At 41.8% G+C, this 12,482-nt stretch overlaps 2 protein-coding genes across 2 annotated transcripts; both read left to right on the top strand.

Moving 5' to 3' along the window:
* The first annotated feature begins 2,498 nt into the window (after positions 1-2,498).
* spty2d1 (SPT2 chromatin protein domain containing 1) lies at positions 2,499-6,888 on the top strand. The gene is made up of 6 exons (XM_051382313.1): positions 2,499-3,064; positions 3,367-3,487; positions 3,594-5,222; positions 5,829-5,988; positions 6,084-6,161; positions 6,284-6,888. The coding sequence occupies exons 1-6, from the start codon at positions 3,002-3,004 to the stop codon at positions 6,372-6,374; spliced, it is 2,142 nt and encodes a 713-aa protein (XP_051238273.1). The 5' UTR covers positions 2,499-3,001; the 3' UTR covers positions 6,375-6,888.
* A 137-nt stretch (positions 6,889-7,025) lies between these two features.
* uevld (UEV and lactate/malate dehyrogenase domains) lies at positions 7,026-12,465 on the top strand. Its single transcript, XM_051382317.1, has 12 exons — positions 7,026-7,399; positions 8,158-8,242; positions 8,333-8,398; positions 8,497-8,660; positions 8,788-8,929; positions 9,015-9,109; positions 9,216-9,321; positions 9,667-9,837; positions 10,418-10,582; positions 10,834-10,921; positions 11,136-11,259; positions 11,478-12,465. The coding sequence occupies exons 1-12, from the start codon at positions 7,358-7,360 to the stop codon at positions 11,640-11,642; spliced, it is 1,413 nt and encodes a 470-aa protein (XP_051238277.1). The 5' UTR covers positions 7,026-7,357; the 3' UTR covers positions 11,643-12,465.
* The last annotated feature ends 17 nt before the right edge of the window (positions 12,466-12,482 follow it).

Raw genomic sequence — 12,482 nt, 5'->3', positions numbered from 1 at the left:
TGGGCGGTCCGACGTCCAGGAGGCAATGAGAGGCCAGCCAGTAGCGGAGGGCGGGGCTTTCTCTGTTGACCAATAGGAGCGGAGGGTTGTCGTGGGGGACGGGACCAGGCGTCACGATGTGGGAGGAGTCAGTCTGCTGTTTACATATCGGAGCAGATGGCCTTTTATTTACATTTTACAGAAATGGAGCTGGTTGGTAACGTTTGTTTCGAGCTTATTTTTGATTGCGCACCGACAATCCTTTGTTAATGGGTTGGATTAGGCGTTAGAAGTGAGACAAAAAAGGCTGACGAACATCTGTTTTCTTATAATAAATTAATTGTTAAGAGCTGTTAGAATAGACTAGAATAAACTTTATTGTCCCCGAGGGGAAATTTGCCTTGGGCACGGTGCTACAATCTGAAACAAACAATCAGAAACCCATCACAAAATCAACATGAAACCTCTGAAAACATGAAAGACACTATACATTTTCAACACTGACAATATGGCAGCTTAAAAAGAGACTGTAAGAAACTATCAAAATTAAAGTGCTACGGTGCTGGTGTGTTTATTACACATTGCCCTATTGCACTGTGGTTTAGTATTGGAGTTCAGCAGCTTGATAGAAGTTGGGACAAACGATAACTTCGGAATTAAAGAAATTACAGTTGAACAGAATTACTGATGATTACTGTTTGCATTCATCATTGGATAGAATTTTTCCTTTCTCTCGTTTTGTCTTTCCATACCTTCTCTCTCTCTCTCTCTCTCTCTCTTAGCTCTTTTCGTGTTGCTGCTGTGTTTTAAATTAATACATCAGTAGGCTTGTGTTGTAAGATACCTTTTTTGTGCCATTCTGAGATGAAATAATAGGGTAAACACAGGCGATGCTTGTGATGCTAATTAAGGTTATTTTACTTTCAGGTCAAACTTCTTTTATTGAGCATGTTGACTCACTGGAAAGACTGCTACACTAAATGTAACAGAGCCTTAATTATTAATTAATATCAAAAATGGCTGCTGTGAAAAAAGTCCATTGTATAATCAGTGTATCTTGATTTTTCAAAATAATTAGTTATTAACAAGACAGCATATGAGATAGAACATAATTAAATATGTAGAACTCTAAAAGGTACAGTTTTTACATGCTGGCTGACATTATACAAGAACACCATATTTCATAGAAGTATTATGTGTTTTATCAGCACATTCCTGTGGCTCCCAAACTGGGGAATGAACTGGTGTGGGAGCCACTGCCTTGAATTGTAGGTGAAAAGTAGTAATTTTGCTCAAATACTGTAGTGCTTAAGTAGATTTTTAAGATACTTGTACTTCATTTTAATGCTACTTAATACTTATACTAGTCTAAACTACATTTAGAAGGAAATAATTATGTGCTTATGCCTCTTAATTTATTTAAGAAGCTATTTTACAAGAGATGATAATACATTTATACCCAAATTGGACATGAATCATTTAGTATCCCCTCAAGTAGCTACATTAAAATGCTCTATTGTATAGGTGCTATGATATAGTTATATATTAGTTTGGCACAGTATAGGCCTACATTTTGCTGATAATGCTTCTGCACTTTTGCTCAATAATTGTGAATGCATGCAATTTGTTACTGTAATATTATTGTACTTCCACTTCAGTAAAAGATCCACAGTAAATACTTCCACTATGTAGCCTAACAGGTCTGGTATAGATATTTTGTTAATTGCCTCAGGCTCTTTTAAAAGGTATTTGGGCAAAAATGTTGACTTGATGAGGAGGGAAAGTAGCTTTGGTGACACTTTCACATCTACTTTCTAGAGTAGTCCAGACAAGGGTAATAACCACACGGATAGCGACACCATGTGGTCTTCAAATGTCAGAATTATTCTTGGACGGATATTGCGTGAGGAAACCATAAGACGAAGAGCGGAACTGTCAGCCCTGGTGTACATTTTATTAAAGGAACGGAATAAAGTGAACTGCAGTGAATGAATGTGTAGTCGCTTCGCACATAAATATTAATAATTGACTGTCTCATTATCTTTAATATCTTCTTAAATGTGTGTGTATATATTTAAATGTACTTTTCCACATGATTTGCTGCTCAATATGGCCCTTTTGTGATGTGTAAAATATGTTTATTGTGAATAAATGTGTTCCGAGCTCGTTTTGTTTGCTGCAAATATTTTTTACTGATGTTACAGTTTACAGTCAAACTCCACTTCACCGAACCGTGCCGACCTTCCTTTTTATCCATCAAGATAGATCCCCCCCCCTCCTCCCTCATACTCCCCCTTCTCCAGCCTGGCATTAATAATGTCGCTATCGTAGCACAAGGTTAGGTTAGTACAGTTTTGTGAAACATTCCTCATCTCCCGCTACAAATATATAAATATTAAACCTCCACTGTGACCAGTTACTGTTTTTGTTCCACTTAGCAACACACTAGCAACCCACCCACGACCAAAACCGGCGTAACCTCACAAAAACGGAAGTACGCACAGGTGAGTCATCTTGCCTCCTCAGCGTACTCTCTGGACCCTTTAATTTGTCGGTGGTTCTCGTCGTCAGTCTTAACAAACACCCGGCGTCAGTAATGCCTGAGTTTTTAGTGTTTTTCTTTCAGCAGGCTTTAATCTCACCAGTATTTTGATGGATTTGGTCTCACTTCGGTGTGTTACATCGGTACAAAAGGGCAATTCCGTCTGTCGGGCAGATATTCCGCCTGCCTGCAGGCTTCTTGGTTGGCTATCGTTAGTTAACGTTAGGTTAGCTAACTTCGATAGCGTGTGCTAACGTCCCCGTTAGGGTTAAGCTGCTGAAGTAAAAGTACCGTTAGATGTTTAATGTACGTTTTTGCTTCCCGTGGGCTGTGTTTGATGAAGTGTTTTCCTCGTGACTATCAAAGTGCCGTTTGCTGACGCTAAATCCTGAGCCAGCTGATTTGTAAGCTACAGGCTAACAGTAGCACTCTTCGCTGAGTTTTGCTTCAGACAGCCAGCTCGCATCACCTGCTGCCAAAATGATGGACTTTGACAACATATTGGACCTAGCCTCGCAAAACCAGGGCCTCAGCAGTGTGCAGGTAAGTCAAAGACTGTCACTTGCACTCTGTTTACTCAGTCCAAACAGTGAAATTAAAACACTGTGAGCACACAAACGCCAGCTCATCTGTCAGAGGATCTGATAATGGAGCTAGCTGCTAACTTCCCACCCTCGTGTCCCAGTGTCAGTGTTACCAGTCAGTAGTGATCTCTAGATATGGCTTCCTGATGAATAATATTTACACTCCCTATAACTAAGACATCTGATAACTGTAAAAGGTCAAAGAGAGCTATGGGACTGAGGTGGTAAATTATAACATACATTGTTTTATCCCCATCACAGCAGCAAAAGAGGTACAGTTTACAAACTGGACCCCCCAAAAAGGACCCGAGGTCCAAAGGTGTAAATCCAGCTGCTGTGAAGGCGCTTCTGAAGAAGCAACACACTGAGACCAAAAAGAAAGGTAACTACATTGAGTTAAGGTAGATATCTAGTCATAAACATGCTATACATAAAGAATTCTTAATTGATTTAAATGAACATGTGTCTTTTTTTCCCCCACTCTTCAGAAATTGAAAGTAAGAAACAGAAGGAGGAGCTGCTAGCCAAGAGGGTTGAGTTGAAGTCGGACCGTAAAGCACGAGCCATGGCTTCCAGAACTAAGGACAATTTCAGAGGCTACAATGGCGTCCCAGTGGTAGAGCTTCCCAAGAAGAGGAGATCAAAACACGAAATGCAGGAAGAAAGATCAATGGATGGGGAGAGATTTAGGAATAACTCAATTGACCCTGAGGATGATGAGGATAATTATGACTATGATATGACGGATTCGGAACCAGATCAGGAGCCGGAGCAGGTGAGACCGGGGAAACCCACAGGGAGTAATAGTAGCAGTAGCAGTAGCAAGCACCCCTCTAAAAAGCCCAGCGGGCCACCTAAGCCCGCCCCACCTCCCATGAACTTTGCAGATTTACTCAAATTGGCGGAGAAGAAGCAGTTTGAGCCAGTTGAGCTAAAATCCAAGGCAGTGAAAAAGGATGAAAGGCTCCGCACAGCTGACGAGATAAAGGAACTGGAGTTGGAGCGCAAGGCTAAGAGACCGGACAAGGACAGAGACTCAAAGGCAGAGAGAGAAAGAGACAGCAAGTCCCAGTCCAGCTCTAGTAGAAAAGGCACAGAGAGGGAGCAGAAGAACTGTAAACCGCAAAAAAACTCAGTGGAAAAGCAAAGTCTGCCCAGTGGGTCAGGGAAGAAGTCCCACCAAATACCGATTAGTGATAAAGGCCACTCTTCTTCCAAGCCCACTGTGGGTGACAGAGAAAGAGATAGACCCAAGATGTCTCACAGTGATAGAGACAGATCCAAGATGAGCGTTTCTAGTTCATCTAGTGCCATAAACAGTAAAGTACCTTCAAAAGCCACATCTTCTCAGGTTTCAGCCAAACAGGGGGGACCCAAGCCCTCATCTAGCCACAAATCCAGCACCTCAAGTGACCTTAGCTTCAAAAAGGAAAGCTCATCATTACTTCATGGAAGAACTTCAGGTATTCCTGGGACTAGGCCTCCTGGTATGTCTGTAACAAGCCAAAAATCTCAACATGGGAGCTCCCAACAGACCAGGCCCAGTCAGGGTAGTTCATTGAAGCAGGGACCTATAGTCGGAGGCCACAAATCTGGAAAGGGAGAACCACTCAGGCCTGGAATTAATCCCGCAGTAAAATCAAGTGGAAATTCAGCGATGAGACCTTCATCAGGTGGGCCACCTAGGGCAGGGAGCCAACCTCAGGCCAGGCCTGGAGGCACACTCCAGGCGAAAGCTGGTGGTGTCCAACAGGCCAGGCCTGGTGGGAGGGGCATGCAGGGTCAACCTGGAGGTAGTGGAACTCGACCTCCAGGGATCGGACCCAGTCGGCCTGGTAGTGGCGGACCAGTACCCGGACCCTCGGCTGGCAGCTTTGGATCAGGACCTGGAAGACCCAAGTGCACTGTGGTCTCAGAGACCATCTCATCCAAGAATGTTGGTGGATCCAGACCAGGAGTCCCTCCTCGGCCAGGAATGCCACAGAGACCTGGGATGGCACCAAGACCGGGTATGCCTCCCAGACCAGGAATGCCTCCTAGGCCAGGAATGCCTCCCAGACCAGGAATGCCTGCCAGACCAGGAATGCCTCCCAGACCTATGATGAACAGACCTCCAGGTAAAAACCACAGAGATTATAATGGTACTGTAGACCTTTAGTTCACAGTTCAGGATGTACCGCACCTTTCAGTACAGTACTGCAAAGCTCCAAACTACGTACAGATAACTGTATTATATACACATCAAAGAAGACATTAAGTACTTCATTTCAGCTCATAACACACACACACACACACACACACACACACACACACCCTTTAGCAACACATTGCAATGAGCACTGTAAGACAATGCATGCGATACATGTTTTGATATAAAGTGATAATAAACAGCTGCCGATGTTTTGCTAACAGACTGAAACAACAGTGTCAGTACTACTGGGCAAAGGGTTTGTTTGCCAAACCGTGTCAGCAACACTCAGCAGCCTTTGTCATTATTCCTGGGTCAGAGAGCGGTGATCTTTCTCAAACAGATAAACAAAAACATAATTTAAATGTCAACCATTTTACCATGAAACATAAACTTAATAATTCTAGAATGAGTAGCTTGGTAGTTGTAACATTCCCTGAACTCTCCATGAAAGACCAAAATGTCCTCTTCATGCAGTGGGCAGAAGGGGGAAAAAGCCAATACCCTGTAATTCATTTCTGTATTTATTATCCAGGTACAATGTTGCCACCCATCACCTCTGCATACAAGAGAAAATACGAGGATGAAGAAGATGAGTACGACTCAGAAATGGACGATTTTATTGACGATGGAGGGGAGGAGCAAGACAAAATTTCCAGGCACATTAAGGAAATCTTTGGCTATGATCGAACCAAGTGAGTGTTGTCCCCATATATTGTTTGTTTTAAAAACTCACCTCATTGTATTGTAAACCAAATTCTATATGAAAATGTGCTTTCAACCTCCTCAGATACAAGGACGAGAGTGACTATGCACTGAAATTCATGGAGAGCAGCTGGAGAGATCTGCAGAAAGAGGAGGCCAGGAGGTAAGATTAAAATAAAACCTCATAGTCCTTAACTCTACACGATGTACTCTTTGTCCCAAGAGCTGTAGTACTTTTGTTCACTTAATATTCTTTTTTTCCCCTCTATCCTTGTGCTTTGCTAGCCTGAAATTGGCAGTGCAGGAAGATCTGGAGGAGGAGAAAAGAGAGGAAGAGGAGTGGAAAGTGAAGGCCAAGAGGAAAAAAAAGAACTGAAATCCCTTTTGCTGATGAGATTAATAATATTCACAAAAAAAACAACAACATTGTCTCCTGAAGTACAGGAGAGTGGATCTGCCAACACACGCAGAGACACATGACATCGGATCAAGAGGAAAAGAGAAGAATTTTAGTCCAAGACAAAATATGCACAAATCATTCAGGCATTAGGCCCTTAGGATGTGATGAAAAGTCCCAGTTGTATTATTTATTTCCCCCCATTGAGTGCAGGGTTTACACTGTCAACAGTCTCAATTTCTCAAAGGAACTGAGTTGCAAAGAGAGCTACTGTATAAACATGGAAGAGTGTGACTTTTTTTTTTTTTTTTTTTTTTAGACTAACAATGACATCCAGTCTCAAGTGTTGATAACATGCTATTTTTGAGGAGAAGTTGCATATTTTTCCAAACAAAACTTTGATTGTAAAGTCAATTGATTATGCAGAAAACATGACGTGTTTGTCTTTAAAAAAAAGAAAAGAGAAATGATTCCATAAAGGGTTTTATTTAAATGTCTAGTTTTGTCAATGTTTTCTCAGAGTGTGACAATCTTAGTAATATATACAAACATATACAGAGTTTAGACTCTACCACAAATGTCACTTGTAGAAGATTTTTGTTTGCCAGTGAAAGCGATGAGGTAATTCTTACTTTTTATTATTGTTACATTTGTTTTTTTTTTTAAATATTCATTTTGTTGAAAGAAACTTGATGGAATGATTGTTTTTTTTTTATATAAGAATAGATTGAGTGCAAGAGGGCCTAATAGCAGTGTTAACGTCATCACGGTGTAGTTTTTCGTGCCTTTTCCTCCCTCTTCACTTGCCGTACATGAAGCCCCAAGTGGGAGGGGCCTGTCTTTTTCGCTTAGCTACTTCTCAAAGTTTGCGGAAGTTTATTTATGTTTTTAATTCACAGCTGAAGTAAACCACCAAGAGGGTTAAAACAGTACGAGGCGGTTTAGATTTGGTGACTCAATAGATGGACCTACGTTCAGAGAAAATACAGCGGATTCTCTCCAAGGTTAGTTATTTATAACATAAATAAGCTTTGATAACTTTAAAGTGAATCCGTTTCGTGCTATCGGTGCCGGCTAGCACCACCAGGCTGGTTCACATCCACTGCTGTCGGTGTTCACCAACTGGTCGGACCAGCTCTGTTACTGCATATCAGGTGGACAATGAGCTGCTGGGTAGCGTTATTATTCCTCACTAACCCAGTGACGGGAAGCCTCTCATAAAATCACTGCCCGCCTAAAAGGGCTTCCTAAAGTTTCTGTCTGATTGTGAAATTGTGTGAAGGATACAGTTGAGAGCTAATTTGGAGCCGTCCCATTATCCTGTCTACTCCTGTTAAAGGTCCCATGAGCTTTTAAAAAAAACAACCCCATTTAGCTCCAGTGTCGCTGGTGAACCTGTAGGGAAGCTTATAGGAATGTGTGGTGGGAAGCAGCATGATAACACGATTAAATGTTGAGTGATGTACTCAACCCGTCAGGAATGTGGCAGTGTAATATCATTAAACATTGATTGATTGGTTGATGATACAGAACATAATGAATCAACATGAAAAAAAGAGATTAGAATGATTAGAAAGTGGGGTGGGTTATTTTACCTCTAACAGGTTCACAGTAGCAGAATTGTAAGCTTTAATGTCCTGATGTTGGTTATGTTTAAGTTAGTTATGCATATACACACAAATACAGACATTTATATAGTGTATATACACACACACACTGTCTCAGCAACCACAGATGAGTCTCTCTTTACCCCTGATATTAGTATAAATTCCACGATGTTGCTGTTGAGGAGCTGCAGAAAATCCATCGCATCTACCCTGGGATGGTACCATCCACAGGCACATACAGTAGGTTTCTTTCTTCTTTTATTCATCCTTTGTAGCCCTCTTCAATGATCACGTGTGTTTCTGGCTGACTGCTCCTGTTGTCAATTTCAGCATTTACTGACAGCACCCAAAAAGATCTCCTGAAATTGATTGGTAACCTCCCAGTCCAGTATGAAGGTAAGACTGACCTCTGACACCAGAGACTGCCCAGAGACTCTGCCTGTCATGTGTGAGGCTGATACTGTGTACTGATGACAGCATTTCTTTTTCCTAAGGCCGCACATACAACTTCCCCATTCAGCTGTGGCTGATGGACTCATTCCCCTTCACCCCTCCCATCTGCCTCCTGAGACCAACCGCTAACATGGTCATCAGGGAGGGCAAGCATGTTGACGCTGGAGGACGGCTCTACCTGCCGGGGCTGCACAACTGGGATTATGTAAGGTTTTATGCTTTCTGGGTGAAGCTTAAAAAGGTGTAGAAGAGGTTCTGGGGTGTTTGCATCAGTCATGCTGCTGTGTTTTAATTGTATTTCTTCTTTTTTTTTTTTTTTTGCTCTGTCACAGCCCAAGTCTTCTGTGGTGGGTCTTCTGACTGAGATGATTGCCAAGTTTGAGGAGGAGCCCCCACTGTCCTCAAAGACCACAGGAGACAATAAGGACCCCCATGACCTTCTGGCTTTTGTCTCTAACCTCCAGATCAATGATGGTGCTTCACTTGATATGCAGCATTGCTGTTGATCAGTACTCAGATTACTGTGTGTTATTTTTAGCTAATCACATGTCTATTTCAGGTGGAATCAGACATCACGATCAACCAATCAACAAAGTCTCTGTTATCGGGGGAGGAGATTTAGGAATGGCATCAGTGATGAGCATTTTATCAAAGGTTTATATATCATATTGTATATTTTACCTGCTTGAATAATAATGTCAAATTCACCTGTTCTAATGCTTATTTACTGAGCCCCAGCTTTATTTTTCTCTCCACCAAGTGTAAAGTGGATAAACTGGTTTTCATTGACGTCGCGGAGAGTTCCACCAAGGGCGGCAGCACAGATCTAGAGATTTTCAATCTGCCCAAGGTTGAGGTGTCCAGAGGTACGTCACTTTCTGCTCCGTCACGCAGTAATATACAAGTGCCTCTTGGCTGAGTCACTGCTGATGTCAGATTGTTTCAGAGGTAGCTGACTGGCATTGTGTGTAGGGCCTACCCTTGATGACTCTCCTCTATGACAGAAAGCATTCACTGAATCCCAACCAGCTGCTGTTCTGTAGTTGACTCTGAACTTCACAGAAACTAAAAGCAGTGTATCCATCAGTGATTACCTGAGAGTTAGCACAGTGTTTGTGCTTAGAAACAATGCTTTAAGCTGTGGCTGTTTTTCTTTTACTTTGCTGTTAGACGTGTGCAGGATTTAACTACCGATGACTCTCCTTTGTTAGATTTTTCAGCGTCTTCGAACTCCAAGGTTGTGGTGGTGACAGCGAATGCATGGAGCAGCGAGCAGTCGTACGTAAACGTGGTGCAGACTAACGTGGACTTGTACAGAGGAATTATTCCAAATTTGGCACGTCTCAGCCCCAACGCAGTAATGCTCATCGCTTCACAACCAGGTAGGTGCAGAGACACTCCATATATGAATGGACGACTCAGCTTATTAAAGATCTCCTCCAGACATGCATTAAGACATAGACAAATAATCTGCTTGGAACAGTAATGTGGTTCTGATATGTTTTTTTCCCCCCCAAAAAGTATAATTTCCACATTAAACTTTAGGATGTATGAATACATTTTGTTAATTTCTTAAAGTTTTCCTGTTGGACACAAGATGTCTCCTACTTCACTGTAAAGTCCATTCTCAGTGTATGTGCACTGGTGGCTTCAAGGTTCTACATCACACTTGTATAAGTTGAAAATTGGACCTGGGTCAACATCCAAACTATTTGTGATGTCACAAATTATGCTCGTAGGCCCCGCCCTCTAAATTCAGATTCAGCGCAGAGAAATTTTCCACTTTCATTAGATGAATGTGAAAACTTCCTTCTAGTGTCAAACTCTGCACAAACATCATTCTGCACATTGAATCTCAAACATCACACTGCATGAACAAGAAGAAAAACATATTTTTGAGGGGCGGGGGACTTTAACTTTTTACGTATCATTAATTCTGTTTTCTTTCTTGTCCAATTCCAGTGGACATCATGACCCACGTTGCCTGGAGGCAGAGTGGCCTGCCGCCGACTCGGGTGATCGGAGCAGGGTGTAACCTGGACTCAGAGCGACTTAGTCACATTCTGGATATTAACCTGAACACTCACAAACCAGCCTGGGTCATAGGAGAGCTTTCAGACAACAAAGGTGAGTTAGGAAGGATCAATTAATTATTTACTCAAAGGTGTCATGGTGAATGTGTGACTCCACCGACTCCTCTTTCATTTATCTATCTCCTTCACCCTCCTCTCACTTGTCTTTTTTTTTATCTGCCTTTGTATTTGTTTTTGTTTTGAATTGTATTTGCACAACCAGTAGCACTGCACTCCATGCTAATTGCGTATGTTGTTTGTAAATGAGGCACGTGACTGAGCTTGTCAGTGTTTTTGGTCTTGCAGTTGCAGTGATGAGTAACACCGGGCTGAGCTCCAGCGTGCAGCCAGAGATTGCATCAGGATCCAGTGCTACCAAGCCACTGTTAGACAGGTACTGGCATGAATTAGAATGACCCGGAGTGAAGGATTTATGTGTAGATCTGAAATTGTGGACACAGGAAGGAAAGCTGTAGGAATTTAGATAATTTGATGGGATTAAGAAATGTACATGTATCTCTCCTTGATCATGATTCTCAAATATATGACGGCTTCTGCATCTAAAGATAAAAAGCACGCGTTTTTCTGATGCTGATCTCTTTCTGTAGAGGGTTTGAGATGATGAAGAATCGAGGTCAGCGGTCCTGGTCTATGGGTCTGTCCGTTGCTGACATCACAAACAGTGTCCTGACAGACAAGATGAAGACCCACTCTGTCTCCACACTGGCTCAGGTAGACCCACAGTGTCTCATATCAAAACAACTGCATTATTGTCACGGTCAACCTTACTGTTATCAGGCATTATGTGTCAGTTAATTCTCTAGGGGTGTATGAAGTCAGCATCAGTGTTGGACAAAATGATAGATCTTACTATTACTATATCCAATATTAAAAGGACATATTCATCGAAATGTGATTATAGAAAATATTGTGTTCTCCGTTTGCTTTAGGGTTGGGGTGGCATAGGCGCAGAGGTGTTCCTCAGCCTGCCGTGCATCATGGGATCAAACGGTTCCACGCGCTTGGCCGGAGTGTCGCTCGGACAGGAGGAAGACTCCAAACTGAGGGACAGCGTCGCCTCCCTTTCCAACCTCATGGGTCAGCTGAGGATATGAAGGATCCAGCGGTACTCACCAAGTTTTGGCTTCACTGACCAGTCTGAGAGCAGCAGACGCTTACTGGCAGGGCGGTTTTCCAGTCAACACACCCTCAGCAGATGGACTGTGCTCGTGCTGAAGTTGAATGCAGTTTCAGTTAGCTACTTACACTGGAATGTTGAATTTATGGACAAACTTGCTGTCTTTAATATGGATAATTTAATCATAAGATTTGTTTCTATATTGTTGTTGGATACTGTGTATTACATGTGGGTAAAAATAATCTGAAATAACAATGCATAGATTGCATTTAAATATAACAGAATTGAGAAATTCTTCTTTGTCTCATACAAAATATGCAATTTGGAACATTACATGAATGCAGTTATACTTTTTGAAAGCCATGATCTATCCAAAAGCATCTTTAGAATATTGATGCTTGTAGCTTTGAAGAACTATATTTTTGTCATTAACAGCTAAAGTTGAATTTGACCTAGACTACTTTTACCAAAGATGTGATAATGTAATTATTTTTTTTGTACTAATCGATCTTTAATTCTTTTGGAGAAAATCAGGGTGTTGGCAGATGATGAGGCATTTATATTATATATAGACCAGGGTGCTGGTGTGGAGTCGTTACATGGCTGATGAAGTACAGCTCGTATATATTTTAATGGACATCTTATTGCTTTATATTTAATGACAATATACCTTTGCAGAATATTTAAATCGCCTTTGCTCTTACATTTGTTTACTTTATGTAACATATAAGCAAGAACCTAAGATATGTACAGTGAGACTACACAGTTTTGTGGGTGTGCAATAAATATCTGAAACCAGATGTGGATTGTCTCTGTG

The sequence above is a fragment of the Dicentrarchus labrax genome, unplaced genomic scaffold (genome assembly GCF_905237075.1).
Source record: "Dicentrarchus labrax unplaced genomic scaffold, dlabrax2021, whole genome shotgun sequence".
In the NCBI taxonomy this organism is placed as follows: Eukaryota; Metazoa; Chordata; class Actinopteri; family Moronidae; genus Dicentrarchus; species Dicentrarchus labrax.
Note: the sequence above shows the minus strand (reverse complement) of the source record. Positions and strands in the feature narration are given on the sequence as shown.